This window comes from Dromaius novaehollandiae, chromosome Z (assembly GCF_036370855.1).
Source record: "Dromaius novaehollandiae isolate bDroNov1 chromosome Z, bDroNov1.hap1, whole genome shotgun sequence".
NCBI classification, from domain to species: domain Eukaryota; kingdom Metazoa; phylum Chordata; class Aves; order Casuariiformes; family Dromaiidae; genus Dromaius; species Dromaius novaehollandiae.
In genome coordinates, this window is record NC_088132.1 from 59,125,710 (window position 1) to 59,148,089 (window position 22,380).

A 22,380-nucleotide genomic window follows, 5' to 3' on the forward strand; every position below is an offset into this window, starting at 1 on the left:
TAACATGAGGATAGTGAATCATTAGACTAGATTGCCCAGGAGACAATGGTATGTCCAGGACTGATATACTTTACACATGACGTTTTATACATACAGCAAGGTAAACACAGATATAGTTGATTCTGTCATAGAATAAGGGGCTGAAGTAAATTAACATCTGGAGATTGCTTATCATTTCTATAATTACATCTGGAAAAGCATTTAAATTGAAAACAGAATTTTGAAAAATAAAAGGCATTCAGAGGTGATACACTATAGCTCTGACCATTCTCACCAGCGGAAGTTCAAATGTGTGCTAGAACTCAAATGATATTCTGGGATGTGGAGCAAGCAGAATTGCAACTTTTTCTTCTTTAAAGATATTCTGTGAATTTACTGCCACAGAGACCATTAAGAATCTGTTGGATATTTAGTAGAAGAGTGCTTATTCATGAGATGAAAATATTACTGAGGGAAACTATCTAACAGAGAACAGTTAGACCAATTGAGCAAACAAAAGAAAACAGATCTTAAAAAAAATCCCACCCCTAAAACAGACATTTTTTTCCAGATGTTAGGAAGACAACACTCTCAAGTAGAAAATTAATACTGTTACCATCCCTCCACTTTGGTTTAATCACAGCCCATCCTGCTCATCTGTGCAAACAAGCAACTAACACCAACAGAGAAAAAAGGAACATCAAGCAGAAGCTAGAGGAAACCTAGAACAAAACCATCTCTTCAACATTACTGACAAAAGGAAATCTGCCACACAAATGATGAAGAAGCAGCTTTACTTATTGTCTTATAATTAAATAGATCACAAAAAGACATTTCAACTTAAGCTTTTAAGAGTTTCTCCTGTCATTCACCACAAACAGAACATTAGTCCTTATGTTCCTGAAGATGACAGATACTCTAAATGTTATAAACAAAAATATCAGGATTTTATTGGAAATTTACATTTCTTTATATTTATTTCGCAGCTCTTTGAATGTCCTCTTGTGGAAATTAAAATACTTTTTGATTGTACTACTTTCATTGGTATTTGTTTGTTCACTCACTTAAATCTATTTATAAACTGTTTACATTGTCTATGACGTACCACTCAAGATTCACTTATACTGAAGGGAAGTCCTTTTGCAAGCTCTTTCAGCTGTCTGTCGCACATTAAGAAGCACTCTCTACTAAGTTGCAGGACGTTTTATTTTGGTCGTAGTTTATAACGAAATGAGCACTTTCCCCTGTTGGGGACGCACGCTTAAAGGAAAAAATCCCTGCCAGAACTACAGTCTGAGATGTCAAACAGATTTAACTGAAGTTAAACAGTTTGTGCCCTGCTTGGTTTTTTTTTTGTTTGTTTGTTTGTTTGTTTTTTTAACTTTCCTTAATAATAGGAGCACAGATAATGACTGGGTATTTTGCCTGTCTTCAGGCCTGGTGTCTGCTAAGGAATGCTGAGGTCTGTGCCTTGCCAAATGGACACCAAAACTAAAAGCAGGGAATTTTAACTAGAAAGGGACTCAATAACCCCAAGCTGCCAAGAAACAAAGTAAATAATCTCACAGGGCGCTTCATGCTACAATGTTTAGACTGCTTCCAGTATCTGCCTTAGCTCAGGTAGCTCTGCAGTGTCAACATACAGTTGCAACTGCCCTCTTCTCTGAGTCCATAAATAAACAGAGATTATTTCCTTTTTCACATTAGTTCAGCAATACTAGCAAATGTTTTAGGCCGGCATCCTGTATCTACAGTGGAGTTTTATTCTTTGCCCATAGGTGTACAACATGAATATCTGCTCCAGAAAGCTGTTCCACTTCTGCATCTTAACCTTGCAGAAAGTGTGCAGAACAGAGAATCAAGTGCTTCATGCATGTTAGTGCTTTCCTATGTTCTGCATGGGCATCTTGGCAAGTAACACCTTTCCCTGCTTATACTAACAAAAAAGAAAACATAAACAGCCATATCAAGTGGAACTGGAAAGAAAAAACAGTAACAGTAACATTATTTTTCATTGCATTCCCCTGCAATCCTGGTAATGCTCTTCTTAATATACAAAAGTGCTTAAAGAGTAAACAAAACATTATCCTGTTATGTGACACTCTCTATTTCCTTTGCATGTGTAACTTTCTGTGACTAGGGCAAAATTATACTACCCAGTCCAGACAGTTAGGACTCCACTACATACGGGAACTCCACTGACTCCCTGGGAGCACCATACCCTCCAGTGGATGAACTCCCTATCTCAGCATGAGTAAATTTAGAACTTGTATTTCATGTTAGAGCACAGACTGATGTCAGACTGCGACAAAAGGAGATGTTTTATCAATTCTGCATATGTCAAAGAGCTTTAATGTGTATAGGTAGGTGCAGCAGATAGAGAGAAAAGGCAACTTCCTGGAGTCATTCCTGTTTCTGCCAGACAACTTGGTCATATTGATAAAAAAAAAAAATTTAGGTTTGGCATCTATCCATAATTCTTGCCTATGCAAAGATTACGATTTGTTGCTTATTTGGAGCTGTGACTTAAAATTGGGGATTCCTTTTATCAGTTCCACGGTGCCTCAGCATGACATGACAAAAAATATCAAGTGTCATTTATTATCTGAATTACTACCCTTTCAAATATAAAAGGAATAAATATAAACAAGAAGAGAATTTGTCCCTGTATCGTATTTCATCGCTGTAAAGACCGAATGCTTCACAAACACTAATTTTTCTTTTCAACCTCCCCTTATGTAAAAACGTTGTTACTTTTCCATTTTACAGATGAAAAACTGAGGCATAAAGATTAAGTCAGAAGTATCCCTTAATTTAAGACACCTAACTTGAAATGTCTAGAACCTGGCTTTTTAGGTTATGGCCTTCACATCCACTGTGCAGGCAACTGCTGTTTGAGTTGACGGGCTAACTGCTAGCAACAGATGGCATTAGAGCCGCACAGGAAAAGATTTCACAGAGTTTCACAGAAAGGTCCTGTCTTTGAGTTTGAACACTGGCTCTGGTTTTGTTTTAGACTGGAAAAGAGTAATGACAAACAATTTCTGTAGCTCTTAGACTATAAACAGAGTTTGTTTTCTAAAATACTGTAAGAAAAAGGGGGTGCTAAAATAAAGGAGTAAATAAGGGATAGTATGGTTTTCATTTTTACTGCATATTTAAATACAACTAGTCCCAATCTCTGAACTTCAAATCAGACAAGAAGTTCTAAGGAGAGTGCCTCTTCAGAAATTTTATGAATAACTACATTTTTTTTACCAACATAATCATTTATCTTACATTTGACTCATATCCAAGTCGTCAGTCAGTAGTTCTTCTGAAATATCTATTATTTTTTCAGTAATTTCTATACCAGAGTGGGAGTCAGGGAAAATGATGTTACAGACAACTCCCTTAATAAGAATAAGCAGATAAAATGATTTCACTTTTCTTCGTAACATAAATAGGCCAGTTCAGCTTGTATACACATACAAGCTTTAAAAAGGACATGACCCAAATTTGCCTAGAAAGCTATTTCATTCAAAGACTTATTTTTAATATGTTAAATTCCCCATAGTCAACGTTAAATTGAATGTTTGCAATTTCTTGATCTAATGTATAATTTTGTCAGCAAGAATTACGGAAAAGTATTAAACTTTTTTTTAATAAACTTGCACGTAATAAAGTAATTACTCTTGTTTACAGTGAAAAAAGATGTTATCATTTTCAAATACCTATTTCATTTTACACATGTTGACATTTCTCTTTCCAAAAACTCAGAGAAATAATTTTGCAGACAACAGAATGCTTTGAAAATAATGCATACATACTTATAAACATAAACATACCTTGTTTAGCTTTATAAAATATTCCAGTCCAGCTTCCAAAGGATTAGTGTCACAGTTCATCTGTTAAAAAAATAAATACTAAATCCATACATGAGGGATTGTCACAGCTTTTGTTTCTTTTCATTCTGTGCACCCTTCTACTTATTCCTGGGTCAGTGTCTTCTACGCTGTATTTGTGCTACTTTCATTTGAACACACTGTGAGCTGCGTATATGTGATTTTCAGCAGAGTACCTACTATTATCCTTAATATAAGGTGTAGATATATAAATCATGCATCTAAGTTTCAACATGCAAAATAAATACACATTTCAGTCATAAACAAGACTTTTTGTCAAAGCAGTATCAAGCCTGCAGAAGCTCAAATAACTGAGGTACAAATTAATTGCAATGCAACAGAATGCCTTAGCTGATGAGGAAAATAAATATAAAACAACAATTATATTTACCACCTGCCCTTACCACCACCTTAGTGGTAGGGGGAGTGGTTTGTCAGGCAGCATTTGGAGCTAGAATGAAAATAATTATCAGTGGGCAAAGGGAAAGGATCCCTAAATGCCCAGTATTTCAACTTTCTGAGTTCTTTCCTTTCCAAAGGAGGTGGGAAAAAATTCAGGTAAGCAGAAATTATCCTGATTTTCCTTAAGTTCTTTCGGCCACTTGAGTAGTTCCTTACTGTGAGCAAATTCAGCAGATACAATTTAGTGGGAAATGAAACAGTTCCAAATACATTATGAAGCAAGAATAATTGGTCTCCCATGACATAGCTATTACAGAAATAAAACATTTTCAGAACCTATCAGCCAAACCTTTGATTTCAAAAGGCTGGAACTCAGCAAAACCCTCATAATTTTTGTTATACTCAAGAGAAAAAAAATATCAGTGAATCAAAATAAATGTCTCTGCCAGAAATGCAATCAAGTATATTAGCTATTTTTATCTAGAAAAGACACTGTTCCTGGTTATAGTGGTTCTCCCTGCTCAAAGTAAATTTTCTTTTCATGCGAGAACTGGAGCAAGTATTATCTCTGTCAGCTCTGACTAAAAGCTATATAGTCATAATGAAATAAAGAAAATAAAGAATTATAAAAATATTATATTTCCTGACCTCTGCCCCCCAGGCTCGGAAACCCTTTTCCAACCTTAAAGCATTCAGAGCATATGTTCCAAAGTTGTCAATTTGCTCTTTTTGCCCAGCTTCCATGATAGCACTGTAAAGAGCTACAGAATCTTCTTTTCTGTGATAGAGCTCCCAGCCCAGTTCACCTGTTATACAAACAAGATTAATAGATTAATCAACTCAAGACTGAAACAATGCCAATAAATATAGTTCTATCATTGGTACAAAGTAAGGATCAATGCTACAAATACTAATACACATTCTGGGCTCAGTTGTGCTGTCATATAGAAAGCCAGATTACCTGCAAGAACCATTAGAGGATAGATCTTAAGCAGTGGTACTACTATTCTGATTTAAACTATTAACTGAAATGAGGGGAAAATCAAGAATAATTGATAAGAAAAGGACATGCAACAAAGTCACAATGAGAGATGAAGCTTAAGGGCATTATAAACAGGTGATGAATTGGAAAGAGAACAGCAAATGTAACTGACTACGTAAATAAGGATAAAGGCAGTATATTATATTCAGTATGATGGAAAGGAAATATGAATTACAACAACTTCAGCTGCTTCAGACTGCTCTGAATTTAGTCCACTGCAGTAGAGATGAACATAGAAAGAAATAAAAATAAAAAAATAAAAATAAAAATAAAAGTAAAAAGTAACTAACAAAAATAAATGCTCAGCACTTCAGTGTTACATTTCAAGGCACTTGACAAATACTAATATACGGTAATCCAAAAACAATTCCTGACGTTGGTTTTGCAGCAAATACCACAGAGGTTATCAGAACTGGCCTTTTGTTCTGTAAAATAAATATTTACACGGTGGGGTATTCCAGAGAAAAGAGTCTTGGAAAACATAGTGCAGACTCTGACCAGATCACATTTGAAAATCAGTGTATTGGATTCCCGTGCACATTTCTATATAAAATGTGGTGAACCTATTGCTTATGAAGACATAATGAGATTTATTTCTCAACATAGTTTTAGTTACACTTATTACTTTATATATTAACTATTTACTTTAACAGTGTGTTTTCTCTACTGCTTACCTGTGTAGGATATCCTAATAGCAGTAACAGAAATATCAGAAAGTTTCAAATGTCTGGACTGGAGAAACTTGAATGAACTGTCACTCAGATCCTCAGCTGTCAACTTCTGGAGGACATGCCGTGCATACGGACCTGCTACACCAAGTACTCCCATCTCATCTGTCATGTTTTCTATATCAACTTTGTATCCACCTCTGACCACCTCTTCTTCTATCCATCTGCATGTAAAAGACAACAGTGATGTTAACATTTCTATGAAAAGTAACTGATTTAGATAAACATTAGAAAAGAAGAATTTTTTGTTAGCATTAATCTTCTCAGCAGCTCCCAGTCCCAGCAAGTTTTCAAAACCAATGGTAGTATATGCTACATTAGATAGTCACATCTGTCACTGACGTAAAACAGTGTTTTCTGGTGAGATAACTGGTACAGAAACACAGGCATCTGGGATATAGCAAGGAAAGGAAAGATTTTAAATGGGTAGAACAGTATTTTCAAGATAAGGGGAAGAAATGATATCAGAGCACTTGACACAGACTTGCTTTTGGATCCATTAATAAAAAGTCAGCATACAAAGAGAGTAAGCAATAAACACGAGGAACATCAGAAAGCTCAACATAAATTCCTGTGTTAACATAAATGTACAACTGGGCTTATTGCTTTCTGATAGAGTATTTAAAGTCTTGGCAGGAAGTTCAGTTTTGTGTCTTGATTCGATCAAAAACATCAGCTAGGTATTGTCTTTCAGGAAGCTCTCAAAATAAATGAAAGGGTATAGTTAAAATCTTATGAAGTACTGTTTTGTTATGCAATGTTAAAAGATCTCAGGCACAGGAGAGAACCAAATGGAGCTGCTGAAATTCTTTGGAAGTAAATGCATTCAGTCTGGTTCTGCCTTTTTTACTTGCATTTGGTGCTTTAACGTGCCAATGTTCCTACTGATTCCCATGGGCCTGCTTATAGAACAGTGTATTATTCACTGTGTGTTGGGGTAGCAAATGTCAGTCTGTTATGTTTTGATTCATTTTAAGGACTGATTTGTCAGCAAATTGCAGATTTTCTTCTCCAGTAAGAAAAATCCTTTTTTAGTATGTGTGTACAGTCACTACTAGCACCAGAAATTTCACTTACAATGCACATCTTATGAAAAGCATTTTAATGCAATCATCCTGCAAGTGTTTCTATCTCCTTTCTTTCATCCATTACACTTTGTGATCCCAGAGCCCAAAACCCCAGAAAGCATTATCGCAATATCACCAAGACTGCACTACACATCTGTATTGACTAAGTCAGTGCCTCCGGGGTTATCCATGTTTAATGCCAATATTCTTTTTTGTGTAAGAGAAAACACTGGAAAGGAAGAACCCTGCTGTGCTCCACCATACAATGTCAAACACAAACAGGTCCAACAACAAAACAAGAACTACTTATATTAAAGTAGACTGCATAACTATCAGTAAATTGTCCATCTTTTTACATCAAGGGCATTCCAATATGCAACTGCTTACACTTCAGGATTCACTTCAACTAAGTTTATAAACATAGAATTCTCTTAAATCCAGTGAAATTTCTCTGAGAAATAATTATGAAATTGGCCCTTAGTCAACAGGTTTCTATATTACTGTGACTGTACAGCATTGTGTACTTACTGTATCAAAATTAAACTTACCTCAGATCATGGAGTTCCGACCCAGAGCCAGTCACGAGCATAAATTCTCCTGGATACAGCTGAGAGACCGTTAGTTCAGCATAAACTTTTCCTCTTGGTGTTAACATATGACTTATATTTGTAGAACCCACCTATACAGTAGAACTCATAATTATCACAGATGCAAAATAAAACATTTCAATTCTTAAATATTCGAAAAAATATTGAAATATGACTTTGTACTTAAGTCTTCAGCTATTTTACTTTACTTGAAAGAATAACTTTTTCTATATTTGTTCTGCAATGCCAGAATAGGAGAGGACAGATACACAATTGGCTAGGCTTTAACTTTACAGTGGAAATCTCACTTTTTCTTCATAGAAAAAATTATATTTTTGAAATTAGATGAATCAAGGCCTCTATAAGTATTTGTTAACTGTATATTATATAAGGCTTTTTTAAGCCACAGCTGACTGAAGAATGCATTTTCAATGTGAACTAATCCAATCACTTTTAGTTTAACAACCATCAGAATAAAAAATTCTGCTTCTGTTATTGACATAATTATTCTTTTTGAATCACGTGAATAAAGCTTTCAGATCCCCAAAGGATAACATACTTTGCCCCATATAAAAACCCATTACTTTAAAGAAAGAAATAGTGAGCTGCCTGATGATTTTGTGGCCCTGTGTAGTAGCTAACTATGAACCTCCATCTCTGTGGATCTGAGTCAGGTTTCTGTGCAGAAATGTGAGTTCTTGAGGTAAAATTTCCAGCCGCAGTTACTAAACTGTGCCCATAAAATGTATGCATGCTCATCATCCATACAAGCAGAAGTGTGAATGTGCCATAGCTGCTGTGCTTGCCTGTTTACAGAAGCAGAATTTAATCTCCTATGTTTCATCCTGCTTTCATGAGAATCTTGTCAATCCAGTCAGTGCCCAGATTTCAGACAATGAATGGAAGTAAAAATACTGCAGATATTAAAATTCTTTTGCAAGGTCATATCACATTAATATAATTACTAGTATATTACAGATACATAGTTAAATCATCAGGCTCTGATGCTAGCCACACCCAACCCAGTTGTGATACAAGTGTACCTTCTTTGAATTATGTTACGATGCAGACATGAAAGGTACCAAAATCAGACTTTGTGTGCTTAAATAATCAACTGTTGTGAATGCTGGATCTTCTTAAGTGGACTCATAAACTGTTCATTCTATTTTGCTGCTTGTCTTTTTTCTTCCCCTTGGCAACACTGACCATGCTGACCTGGTTACCTCACCTCTACCCCAGGCTACAGAGAAGACAAGCAGGGAACTTTTAATTTACCTCACTATCACAAAATTAATACAAGTAAAAAAATATAACACAACAGTTTGGGTTGATCTTTCTCCCAAGCCTACTGGACACCACTCTTGTGCACAGCATTCCCATTCATTTGGGTCTGACCTCTGAACAGATGTGCCTACCTTCATGACTATAGTGTCAATCTACTTGCAGTGCTTCCTCCCTCTAGTGTCTGAAGCAGCTAAAACTGTCAACTACAGCAAAAGCTTAATGAAATTCTGTGCTGAAACAGGCAAACCCCAGGGCTATAGCCCTAAAGAAATGAATAATCGGCTGACTGGAGGTGCTTCTCTGAAGTTACAGACACTAGATGAGAGTAGAAAGCATGAAGATAAAGGGATGCATGGAGCACTATCATGAACTAAGGGCCAAGAATAAGAAACCTGGCGTGGTTAGTCACAGTGTGACTTTTCTGCGAATGGGATCATATTCTCAGGAGCTGTGAGCAGAGTCACATTTGTGGAAAAAGGATAGGTGTGAGCCTGAAAGCTGAGCAGCCTGAATATTTGCAATCCTGCCTGCTCCAGGCAGCAAGCTCTGAAACAGCTAGCATGAGAGTGATGGAAAATAAGCATGGGTCACATTTAGAAAAACTGTTCCCTTGTGCACCCAGGAAGAATACATCATCCTGCTACATCCTGCTACATCCACTGTTCTCCTCTGCTGCCTGAAGCTGCCACAGCATGGCACAGTTTTAGATAGGCAGCTCCCTAGCTCTTCTAGTGCCGTAGTAAAAAAATTCCAGGTGAAATTCCCTTGACTTTCTTTAGATAAAGATTTCTGCCAGTGGGTATTTCTGCTTGGAGCCACTCTAATATATAAACTCCACTGTTCATGCTCTTAATTAAGTAAAATATATTTCCTAACACAGGAATTTCTCCAAGGGACCTGGAGTATTTGGCATCTGAAAGATATTATACCAATATTAAGCCTCATTTTCAATTTCTGAAATAGATTTAATTTGTCTAAATCCTGTATTAGAACAGTCATCACTGTCCCATTTACCTTTGGAACAACATTTGCAAATAGATGATCCAGCAGTTTAACAGAATCAGTGCCTTTTACTTTAAACTTGCCAAATGGTGACAGGTCAATCACACCGACTTTCTCCATAACCTGTTTATACTCACGACCCACAGGGTCAAACCAGTTTGTGCGCCGAAAACTGGGTCTGAAACAGAGCATTTATACATATAAAACACAATCTGGCCATTTTGTGCTCTTTTCAGCAAAATGTAGTCTTCAGATTCTTGACTGAAAATCATTCAAAACAGATGGACTTTCCTAATTGTAGGTAGCTTACCCAATATTTTCCTTGGTCTAACACAGATTAATTATTAAATCCTTTAACAACAGAGTAAGATATGGGTTGATGTTTTATCACCCATTTTGGAGAATAAATTGTGAACTGTTCAAACGCTAGCAGAACTAGTACACTTTCATTATGTAATCCTGGATAAATTCACAGCATGCTTCGTTGCTGAATCATTTATTTGAGTTTAAGGTGTCAAAGCTTTACTTTCTGAACACCAGAGAGTGTCTCCTCATTCCTTCGTAAGCCTCATTTAGCTTAGGACTCCAGCAGTCCTGCGGAAAACATATGTATCTGCTGGCCACTCCCTGATGCAAGCATGTGATTAGGTAGGCAGGCACAGAGAAGTAAAGGAGGATTGGGCTCCTCCCTTCCTAAGAATTATTGAGACAGGAATAAGCTTTTCCATGAAAATACGTGCTGCTGATCAAATAGGGAGCAGAGAAGAAAATACAGGTTTATAATGAAAAAATTATTCTCTAATCCCTTCCATGAGCTAGGCTGTTCCATGATACCCCATGTCCACAACAGTTATATACAGGATACCTTGATGTGTGTCTTAGAATGTCTACGCTATTAGAATGAAATGGATTCTAAAACAGGAAAAAAAAATCTGCTTAAAAACAATAATGGAAGAGCTACCTAATAGATATACTTTAGTTGAAATGAATGATAGACATATGCTTCCCATTAAGTTTAACTCTGCTGGCCCTTGCTGCCATGACAATTTACCAAGCAAAAAAAGGCGTAATCTTTCATTTACTTGTATCCAGTCTCATCTCCAGGTTTGTAGAACCAATGGGGTTGTTCCCATCCTGCATGAAAGCCCATTGAACATTTCGACTTCAGTAAATCATAAAGCTCACTGACTCTTTCTGTTGGTCTTCCAGCAAATCTTTCTTCTTTAGGATAACCAACTAGAAAAATAAAAAGAAACATGGTATACTGTACATCACCAAGATAGAATACATAATATATACTTCAAAAATTATCTTCTTACCTATGTTATTAAATCCATAAGATTCTCTTGCTTTGGCTGCTGTGTATTCTGTGGTAGTCCACTTCCCATAGCGATTTGGATCCAATTCTATCAAGTCAAATGGAGGCTCCTCCTCAAGGATCCAGTCGCTGAGGTACTTTCCTATTCCACCAGCATGTATAATGCCATATCTTAAAAACAGAAAAAGACCTGCAGTGCTGAGTCATTTTTATCAATATCAGCATTTATTACTAACACAGCCTCTAAAATACTTTGATTTTTTTCTTTCTTTTTTTGTTTTGTTTTGTCCTTTTTTCAAAGATTAATTGCTTCATTGACAAGTAGTTCTACTACCACACTCCCAGTAGCAAAACTCTATTGCCAATGTGTTGGTAATTCTGATGCTTAAGGTTATAGGAAGCTCTTTCCTCCTCTGAAGTTCAGAATTTAATAGTCTTTTCCAGAGATGGTAGAAGTCCTCAACAATTAATACTGAAGAAAGTTCTCAAACTTCTGATTTCCAGAAAATATATTTTCTAGCAACAGATACCTTTTCTTTTTTAATCCTGAGATTTGGAAAACAGACAGAGATATTCCAGCAGCTACAGTGAATATTTACATTACAGTGACAAGAGCAACAACAACAAAAACGAAGAGAGAAACCTAGCAAGGTAATTTTAAAGAATGGAAGCCCTCAAACTTGAAATACCAGGAGTATTTTTTATACTGCTCCACAGAAAATAAGGCAAGGTAGAGGAACTGGGGAATAGAACTAGAAAACTTTTTTGCAGTGGTGTCAGAATTAAAGGAAAGCTGCCTTTTCTTACCTGGAATACCTTCTCTGTCTTCCACTATAATTACGGACAGAACTGGTTCCATGACATTTATGCTAACAAAAAATGCACACAGGAATTCTCTGCTGGCAGTCTGTAGCAACAACCTGTCCTGTTTCTACCTAATCAGTGTAAAGGATCAGACTGTAAAGGAGATTTCCTGTAAGAAACCTGTATTAAAGGAACAATATCAGACAGCAGAGGCAGGCATTCAAAAGTTAGGAAATTAAAGATTTAAGGTTCTCTTACTTAAACCTTTCTGTACGTAAGCATCATAATTAGAACTTTCAAAATGCTTGCCATCTTGATTTTCATAGGGGAAAGGCTATTTGTTAGATGTGATCCAGCCAGGTCCCTGAACTGGACAACTGGGAGACAAGGATCTTTGGGGTGCTGCAATATGCGTATGTCACCACCAAGTCTAGATATGGCCAAATAGTACTATGTAATGCTAAACTACAGGCATCTCAGATGGGATACTGAAACGGAATGGTTTGATGACAATTAATTGCTAATAATGAATGATGTAAAACATTTGATTTTAATATCTCTGTGAATTAGTTTACCATGCCTAAAAAGGTGCCAAAATATTGTTCCATCTAGGGGGCACATGAAAATAAATTCTTTGCTATTTGTGAAATGTTCCAATGAGCACCACAGAAAAATCCTTGATGAAATACTAACTCTGTCCTGAAAACAAGTTTAGATTAGAATGTAGTAATTAAATCACAGAGACTCACACTGAATAGTGAAGCTAAAACAAATTTGAATTGCTGCCATCAGCTTCACATTCTGAATTCTATGCCCTGAATTAAACAGGCAAAGATCTTACGGAACAAACAGGATGTAGTCATTTAATACTAATGCATATGCATAAGGAATTCAAATTACACACGCAATTTAGTTCTGGTACTTCCTAACCTTAGAATACTCGACTTCATAATCTTCATGAGATTACTTCGATATAATAGCTTTTTATCTGTAGTTTTTCATTTTTTCAAAGTAAAACAGAAAAAAAAACCCAGTTGGATACATGAGGTCATTCTGCCAAACACACTCTATTCAGCAGAAATCTTCCGATTCGCAGTACAAGCTTGTATCACCACAACTGATGCACTAAAGACTAGTGCTTGTAATGTGCCACTCTGTAAGTACTGTGGAAGAACTGGCAGTTACTGGTGTTAACTAGGCAGCTCATGGGCCTGAGTTCTGCAAGCATGGCTACAATGCTTCCAGGAACAGCTCCTGCTCCAGGAGAATTTCTAGCCAGCTTAAGCCTTCCCGCACCATCTGCTGAAGCCAAAAGCACTGGGGAACACAGCACAGAGACCACAGCATGACTGTGGTTGGCGGCAGACCAGATAACAGCGAAGCTTTTTAGCTTGGGCTGAAGACCTCTGAGCCAATGGCTGGGTAACCCCAGGGCAAGACAGCCTGGGAGGCAGCTCTGCAGTGTGGAGCTGCCAGTGTGGGTACAGCCCTGCGCCTGGGCAGACTGGTGTCTGCAGAATGCAGAGGTTTTCAGCTCTGACTGTGCAATCAGTTGATCCCATACGTTGCTGCCAGCCGGGCCTACATTATCAGAGATTTTCAGTTACCTGGCGGGCCCATATCCCTCATCGCCTCAGCTAATGGAGAGTGGACTGTGTTAACACCTCCACCGCAGTTCTGCTACAAAGGAATGAAACACACGCTTTGCAGGGCTGGAATTTTATATGTAGCTGTAAAGGGTGCTACAACTCAGGAATCTCAGTCCTCCTATGAAGATTTAGAGAAAATTGTGCTTTAGTGAATACAGACTGCCCTTCTTTTTCTTTTCTCCCTCCAATCCCTGCCAGACTTGATATTTTCTGTCCTATCTTCCATATTGTCCCTGCCCTATTCTTGTCTCTTACTTGCTCATGATCCCTTATTTCACACCTACTTTCCACTCCTAAAGTTTCTCACTCCACCCCTCTTTCCTAGGCACTCAGAGCCCCCACACGCCTTGGTATCCTTTCTAGTGTCTCTCTCCCAAGTTCAGCCATTTTCTATCTCATTTCTGCAAGAAAAATCCTATTCAGTCTCTGGCTGTAGAATACCACTGTAGATAGAATTCAGGAATTTTAGTGCAAGATTTAGTGAGTGTCTATCAAGTATCTATGAACTGTGAACTTTTTAAAGTTAAACTTTTTTAAAGTTTAACTTGTAAGTTAGCCTCCTGCACAGATTTTGTGAAGAATGGCAAAAAGGCATATCTGTTGGAGAAAGGACATTTTGGCCAAATGTCAGGTTCCTTCTCAGAAAATCTCAGACCTTTTCAAATAAAAGATTACACCCAAAAAACTTAACACTGGCAAAACAACATACCTTCCAATAATCTCATTCTGTGGAATGGTTACACTGCTTTGACTTAAAATTTCCTGAAGAAAATTCTAGCCTCCTGAAGAAAATTTCAAAGCTACAGGCAACTGAAAACCATCTTAAATGGGAAGCATTGAGCAACCTTAATAACACACCAGTGCTGCAAACCCTGCTAATGATACTTATTAACTTCTTTGCACATTACACTGCCTAACTGCTGCTAATTTTAGATGACAAAAATCCTCTGAACTAACAGCACTAAGTCCTCTGTCACAATGTCCCTGCTAGTTGACTGTGAGATAAGGATTGCTAACGCACACAAAAAATTACAACACTGGTAGAAGCACTGCAGTGACCCAGAAGCATGGAACAGAGAGTCAAAAGTCCCTGAAAAGCAGACAGAACAATCCAATGACAGACTGCCTTCTCAGCAACATAATTGCAACCTGTGTCTAAACTTCTGGAGATTATTCAAATTCCTGAAATAAGTTGTTTTAAGAAAATTAAATGTATAATACTAGTCTTTAGTTATTCCTATATGTAACTTTGACTTTTCTCCCATTGAGGCCAACGAAGGAAGAAAGACTCCAAAGACTGGCAGCATAATTAACAAACCAAATCATTCTTTCTGGTGAACTAGGATTAGGCAAACCACTTTTGTAACTAGAAGTTCTGAAAATGTTACTAAAAGATGAAAATTTTCTTTTTTTTTTAATCCAAGCAGTAAAGGTGAATGCCTTTCACAATGAATTATTGCAAAATTACCAAACTCTTTTAATTTGGGGGCTAGGAAAGCACATTAGTGATACCGCTTTATCTTATAATCTGAGGGTTTGTTTGGTTTGGACTGAAAGAAAACTGGAAAAAGCTGAGCTGGATTTTGAACAGCAAATTAGGCAACTGGAAGAACAATGTAAACAGAACATGTTCAATAACATGTGCCTGGAATTGGATTTAGTTCATTCTATTTATCTTGAATCAATGCACAAACTACGATAATTAAAGAGAAGTCGGTAAGAATTTTACCACTGACTTCAGTGGAGCCAGAATATATAAGATGCAAATGGCATTCAAAGAAAACACCATAATGGGGAGAGAATGAGCAACACCAGTAAAACCCATTCTGTGGCTGTAACCCTAGAGCAGCTAGTCACCCAGTATGCCAGCAGTGCCTTCTGCTTAGTACGCCTTCAGTCCTTCACCGAGAAGTCAGTATCATGTATTAGTTCCCCCTTTACCACTCATTCTCACAGCTTCAGTGACACCATTTTCTGCTTACCCCAAACACTTATTGAAAGCAATGCAATTCAAAATTATTCATAAAATGAATTGGAAAGTGTTTTGTAAAGCCCAGAACTTTTATAGCTTTAACTTCCTGCACACACAATACCAAGTACCACCCCTTTCTTGCTGCTCTCTGAAGTGTCACTAACATCGTCCTTCAGAAGAAAAGGGGTAGAAGGAAACAAACTGAAAAATAGTGAGAATTACAAGGAAGCTGTAAGAAAGACGGAAAATCTTGTAATATGTAGGTGCTGCTGATTAGGGCTACTTACAATTACATTTTACATACAGTATGTACAGAAAACAACCCCCAAACCCACAAAATTTTGCAAAGTTCAGACGGCCATTTTAACAAGGTGATGGACGAAAGTTGTAGCAATTAATTTACTCACCCAAAACCAATAGCTACCCAGTAATTTCTGACACCCTGATGTGGTCCCACCATAGGAAGAATGTCTGGAGAATAGGTGATAGGACCCGCAATTGTGTTTATGATGTCTGCTTGTTTCAGAACAGGTACCATTTCCATAGCAGTCTCAATATGTTCCATTATTCTGTCTAAATCAGATTCAAAAAGTTCTTTTCCAAAACCTGCACAAATATTTGACTCATATTATATATTTGTTAATTGCACTGAAAATACTTACATTTTCAATACAGTTATGCAATCTATATGTATCATAGTTACATGGAATTCATCAGTATGTTCAAGCCTTTCTCATCCTAAATGGGAAAAATGGTGCGCATAAACCACTAGTTACCTGCAGGATGAAGTTTATTGTCAGTGCATTTACACTATCTTTTATATGTATTTGTTTAACCCTAAGGTCACACAAATTCAACACTGAAGTAGGAAGGAGATGGTGAAACACAGAAACTTCCTTTCATGTTAATAAAAACGACTTACTTTTCTCAATATGGCAGCAATTTGGGGAGGGAAGGAAAGATATTGCCTGTGTCAGCTTATGATTTCCTTGATGCAGAGTGAATTCCTGCATATATTTCAACCTTCAGTCTGGGCTCTGAGCATTACTGAACATCGCTTTGTAGCAGGACTTGACACTGGTTGAGACACGAAGTTGAGGAAGCTGACAGAGCAAGGCTGATTGTTCTATGTTAGGAAACACTTCTTTTTTAAATCAGCAAGACCATTGGCTTAAGGTCACTTTCTGTCCAGAAGTGAACAGACAACTGGGGCTTAAATATAACGGTAAATTTTTATAAGCAGCAATATGATGCTTCAGGTTGGGGTTTTTTGGAAAAAAAAAATCTACGAATCTACAACTCTCTTGCACTTTTTTTTGAGCACAGCATTTTGTCTAAGACATTCCTTTGCTGAATCTGTGTTACTTTTTGACAACTACATTACCTCTGGGGAATAGCCAAAAATCCAAAGCCCCTGCCAGCATGCTGGAGAGAACTTAGCTTTGAACAATCCCTATTCAGGTGAAGAAGCCTACAAAACACAGATTTAATGACTGGGTCTAATCACAACGCACAGGCACCTGTTCAGAGAGCAGGGCTAGATGGTGTTGTAGACTATATTTTGTGCCTATTTCATATAGTCTTATTATATTGCTGTGTTATTTCTATTTACTCTTAATTAGAGGTTATAACCATTCTCTGAAAAAAAGTTCTTGAACTACAATTGCGCATTGCAAATATTTTCCATTTTCCATCATTTAAGGCAGTGTGACAGGGTGGGATTTATACATATTAAATGGCACGCTAGTGCTTATCAGTTTAAAGAAAAAATGTTTTAATTACCAGGTGGGACTCCATTTGTTACCCATGAGTCCTGTAGCTTCATCTTCTCCTGTCTTTCATATGGACCAAATAAAAGTCCATCCCTTTCTTGCCTTAGATAATATGATCCTTCTAAGTCACGAATCACAGGCAGTTCTCTTTTCAGGGCTTTCACTTCAGGGATACTTGATGTCACAATATACTGGTGATGAACTGGTATGAGAGGGTGCTGCAGACCAATCATCTTGCCTACTTCACGGGCCCAGAAGCCTACAGAAGACAACAAACAAAGAACTAATATTCAAACACTTATATGAATAGGAAAAGACAGCAAAAATTTTTCAGGAACCATTCTGCTTTGCAGAAGGTGAGAAAGATATCATTTTTTCCATATTTTCAACTTATCTTTCCTATTATCCCACCTATTTTTTCGATACCCTCCGTAATTTCACCTCCTTGCTCCCAATTATACCACCATACATTATTCTAGTATACAGCTGTTCAAAAATATAGCTGAAAAAATATGAATTAGGCTTCTAGAAAATTCACAGGGGAATTTAATTAACAGTCCCACAAACCCCATGGTTTATTTCAGTAGAATATGTCTGCACTGCAGTTCTAGCACAAAGTCTGAAAAGCAGAATAAATTAGCTCACACCATACATCTGAACCTAGTTTCTTACTATCAACTGAACGAGCTAGTACACTTACCCAAGAGGGTAGCCAAGTTCTAACACCCCAATAGAGCAAGGCAGTACTTTTAGCCAGCTAACCTCAAGAATGTAAGTTTCTCTCCTCTTTCTCATACATCATGTGAGTTGTATTAAGTATTGCATTAAGTAAGTTTCTCATGTAATAATCAATTCATTATGATGTTCCTATTGGTGTCCAGTTAGAAGTTCTGATACAAACTGTGATCAGATAAAGTGAGCAGCAACTTCCCTGGTCCTGAGGCACGCTCAGGGCCCTTCATGTAAACTACTAGGTGTAATTTAAAGAAGGCCTAAGTCTTCTCTGTTAAGGTCCCTCAAGACTAGCTGCTTCTAGCTGCCAAGGTGCATCCACTTAGAGATGTACCTGTGTCAAAGCTAACCGTGCCAGTTAGCTCTGCCAGCCATATTCGTATTGGGCTCTGCGTCATGGCTCATGCCTGCTGTGAGGATGCAACATACAGACCAGGGAATCAGACAGATACAATCAAGTGGGAAGCTGCTTGAAGAAGCTTGGAATATCCCTCCACCTCACTCTCCTGACTCTTTGGATCTAGGAATGGAGATCTGAGAAGTATGAATGGAGGGGGAAAATCCAATGAAGCAGCAGTCCCAGGGGAGTCTGTGGGGCTGAGAATCAGTGTTGGGGGAAGGCAAAATAGAAGACACTAATAGGGCACTAATAAGGCTTAATGTCCCTGACCAGCCTTCCCCAGGGCCTCCCTCTACACTCCTGCCCATGGGCCCAGGAGCACACTGAAGCTCAGTCCCAGGCCGTCAGTCTCTGCCTGAGCTATGTTGCATGTGTGCCTGTCTGCAGCTCAAGTCATGTCACAGCCATGCCCATGTCTGGCCATGGACCTCCTTGATTCAGACACTGACTTGCAGGCTGGCTTCCCGGCTTGAGGCCTGCCTCAGCACTGTGGACCTGCCTGGTGATCATCAGGCTGGGTCTGATCCTGGTTACCCTCACCAGGCCTGATCCTGACCCTGACCTGCACACTGACTTCCTTGTTTGACCTCAGACCTGCCTCATCACAACAAGCTTGTCTGGTGATCTGGACTACGAGCTGACCCCAGCTGCCACCTCCAGCCTGCTCTGATCACCTTGCTGGGGTACCGTAGGATGTGGCCCGGCTGGCAAGGCCCCTCCCTACCAACCTTGTTACCGTCCTTGGCTCCCGGTCCCTCAGGAACCAGCTGGCCCTCACTGCTCATTGACATCAGCTTGGGAATACATCCTTTCATCTTTGGTGCAGCCTAAAGCCACCGCAATTTGGAAAGTTGAGTTGGGCTATGCTGGCCTTGTGCCATTTCCCCACACTAGGAGGGCTGTCAATCTCAGTTATTACAAACCGGCCTCAGAGTTTAACACCCACAGTTTTTTAAAAATACAAAGTTTCTGAGGGAGAAGTCTTTCATGGCGATTCACTTGACAATTGCTGACAGTCCTGTTATGCAGGGGAGAAGGAAATCCAACAGCATGATAGAGAGATTTGGTCAGTTAAAAGCCCCTGCCCACTAAATAGTAAAAAACAGTATCGGTTGTTCCGTATGTATCATACGTAAGACTTTTTCTTCTTAACTCCATCCTCGCAATCTGGAGGAGGCTCACTAATGGAACAGTTGTTAAGTTGGTCAAATTAGCTCAAGGAAATCATGTCATAGTCATGTTCTTTAAGGCTAATGAAACCTGATTTTATGCTCCTTTATACAGAGAATAACAAAAAAATTCTAATGAAGTTGAATTTCTAGCACATTCGCGAAGGCTTGCTCCGTTACTCATGACAAATACAGGTGTGGATTTGACAGGAGGCTAGAGGTGCCTAGAGTTGACTGACACCAGAGAAAGGAATGTATTCACTCTTATTTGCCAGCTATTCATGCACAGTGCCCCTTTCTACCAAGCCCAGGCCAGGGACTAGACAGCTACAACTATTGCTTATACCTATTGCAGTAATGTAAGGGTTCTTTAGACCTCTCAGCTCTGCTCCTCAGTACTTTTCTCACTATTTGGAGAAACCCAATAAAACTCACATAGTTGTTTCCCAGGACAAAGACTATTTAGGCAAAGTAGTAATTGTTTGCTTTGATTAAAAAAAAAGGGAGAGGAGCTAATTCTGCGTGAGATCTTTGAGTAGGAAAACCACAAATCTTTCAGATCTGTAAACATGTTGAAAACCCACAAGGCTCTAATTTTTGCAATTATGTGGGAAAAAATGATGTGAGAATGTTATAGATGTGTGAAGATGACAGCATATACATATGATAGAATACAATGACATGTCAGGAAACCAATTTGAGGGAATTTATTTTGATTTAGACATTTCCATATGACTTTTAAGGTATGGTCAGCTTATGATCCTCGCAGGAAAAGGGCAGGGTGAAGTAGCAAAGCATTCCATCTTTAGTATCACACTCTGTTTTTCTGCCAAAATTGCTTGGACGTCAAGAGATATTTTGAAAAGGAATGATGCTCCAAGAATAAATTCTAATAAATTTATTATTTTGCTTACCCATTAAAACAGTAACAGTGGGAAAATGTAGACAGCAAGCATATTCAAAGAAAATAAAACTGGTAGACTAACTTTTAGGTCTTTGATTCTTAACTTTGTTTCTTTGAAAATAATATTATTTTTTTTTAACAATTAAGCTTCCAGAAGCATATTACAATCAGAGCTGTCTGAATATGACCTTCAAATGCTGTTGAACTAAAGGCAAATCCTTTAGGTATGCTCAATACCAAATCTTAAATACTGTACTTCTAAAAAAAAGTTCACACTTCAGCTAATTGCTATTTAATCATCAAGAATAACAACAGCTGGGATTTACTAAATGAAATATGTTATAGTTTCTTTGTCTAAAGTTTTTGAACCATGTGCAAAAGCCATTACAAACACAAAAATGGCAAAGGGAAGAATATGTTCACTGAAATAAAGTTCTAATTGGAAGCAGATGTCAAGTTCTATCACACATAGTAGAGATAAATGAAGGCATAAATTATATCTCTGGGACATTTGTAATGATTATATTGTGCAGACTGCAAACATCTGATGCTGAAATATTTACTGGTGGTATTACTTAGCATATCTGTTGAACTATGCATTCTAACTCCTGTTTAAAAAAAACTCAGGAGAAAATCTTTCATCACTACATATGTATAAAATAGTTGTGAGATCGAGTGTGTGCAGGCACGCACCTGTGTCCTTATATACACACGCATGCATACTGTATATATGAACTAAATTCACCATTTTTGCAGATTTTAATCAATCATTCTATTACAAGCAGGATGCAAATCACTTCAGCAGGCTCAATACAAGTTAGTTCATGTCAGAGATTATTTATTAGGGATCTGCTTTCTTCAAAAATGGAAATCTCACATAAGGAACAGCTAAAAATTGGTTGGAACTAGTTTGTTCCAGTTCCACAGCAGATGTCTGTTGGGGTGGGGGGAAGAGAGAATGCAGAAAGCCCTCTGATATATTCTCCTGTGCTAAGACTGCAACATGAGCCTAAAATATGAGCTCTGAATTATATCAGTCATGATCTGTAGAGGAATGAGGCAAGGCTGAGAAGAATGAATGTTAGCTGACAGAATATTTATAAAAGATATGGGTTATATAGTATTGATTTCACATCGTTAGCCAGAATGTTCAGCAATATGTACTTCAAATGTTCATTTTGGCTGAACAGTTAGCTACACAGGAGAATTAACTAAATATGTCTTTGGTTTAGTAAGCTATTAAATCAAAAAAAAGACTATGAAAATTTCACAAGGATGCATTCCAGTTTTACAAATAAGTTTTGAAAAGCAGTTATTAGAAAACTCTGCCTAATGTCAACTTGATACATAACCAAAAGAAAGACAACTACGCTACAAAAATACAAGGAAAAAACTACATTTATGATACTACATCAATATGTTCCAGACACAAAAGTTCAGAATAATGAGTGCGTAGAAGTTTGGGGCCTAAGTAAGAGGTCTGATTGCCAAAAGAGCTGCTTTTCCATTCTATAATCCCAGATCATTCCCAGACTGATTGACTATTGACATCATGACAGGGTAACTGGCAGGTTTAGAACCTGAAGGTGAACTTTACAGATCCCTGCCATTTTAGCTAAGCTGATAGCAATAACAAGTGATCACCTATGGGTGATATATAACCAGAAGAGAAAGCACACTTTGCC

General features: G+C 37.8%; 1 protein-coding gene across 1 annotated transcript in view; it reads right to left on the minus strand.

Moving 5' to 3' along the window:
• Positions 1-22,380, minus strand: part of LOC135324917 (dimethylglycine dehydrogenase, mitochondrial-like) — a 46,183-nt gene that overhangs the window by 9,676 nt on the left and 14,127 nt on the right. The window contains exons 6-14 of the mRNA XM_064501998.1: positions 17,501-17,749; positions 16,126-16,324; positions 11,295-11,464; positions 11,058-11,211; positions 9,988-10,153; positions 7,651-7,781; positions 5,982-6,199; positions 4,914-5,071; positions 3,807-3,866 (exon numbers count right to left, since the gene is read on the minus strand). Of these exons, the coding sequence (XP_064358068.1) occupies positions 3,807-3,866; positions 4,914-5,071; positions 5,982-6,199; positions 7,651-7,781; positions 9,988-10,153; positions 11,058-11,211; positions 11,295-11,464; positions 16,126-16,324; positions 17,501-17,749 (1,505 nt within the window). The remainder of the gene's footprint in view (positions 1-3,806; positions 3,867-4,913; positions 5,072-5,981; positions 6,200-7,650; positions 7,782-9,987; positions 10,154-11,057; positions 11,212-11,294; positions 11,465-16,125; positions 16,325-17,500; positions 17,750-22,380) is intronic.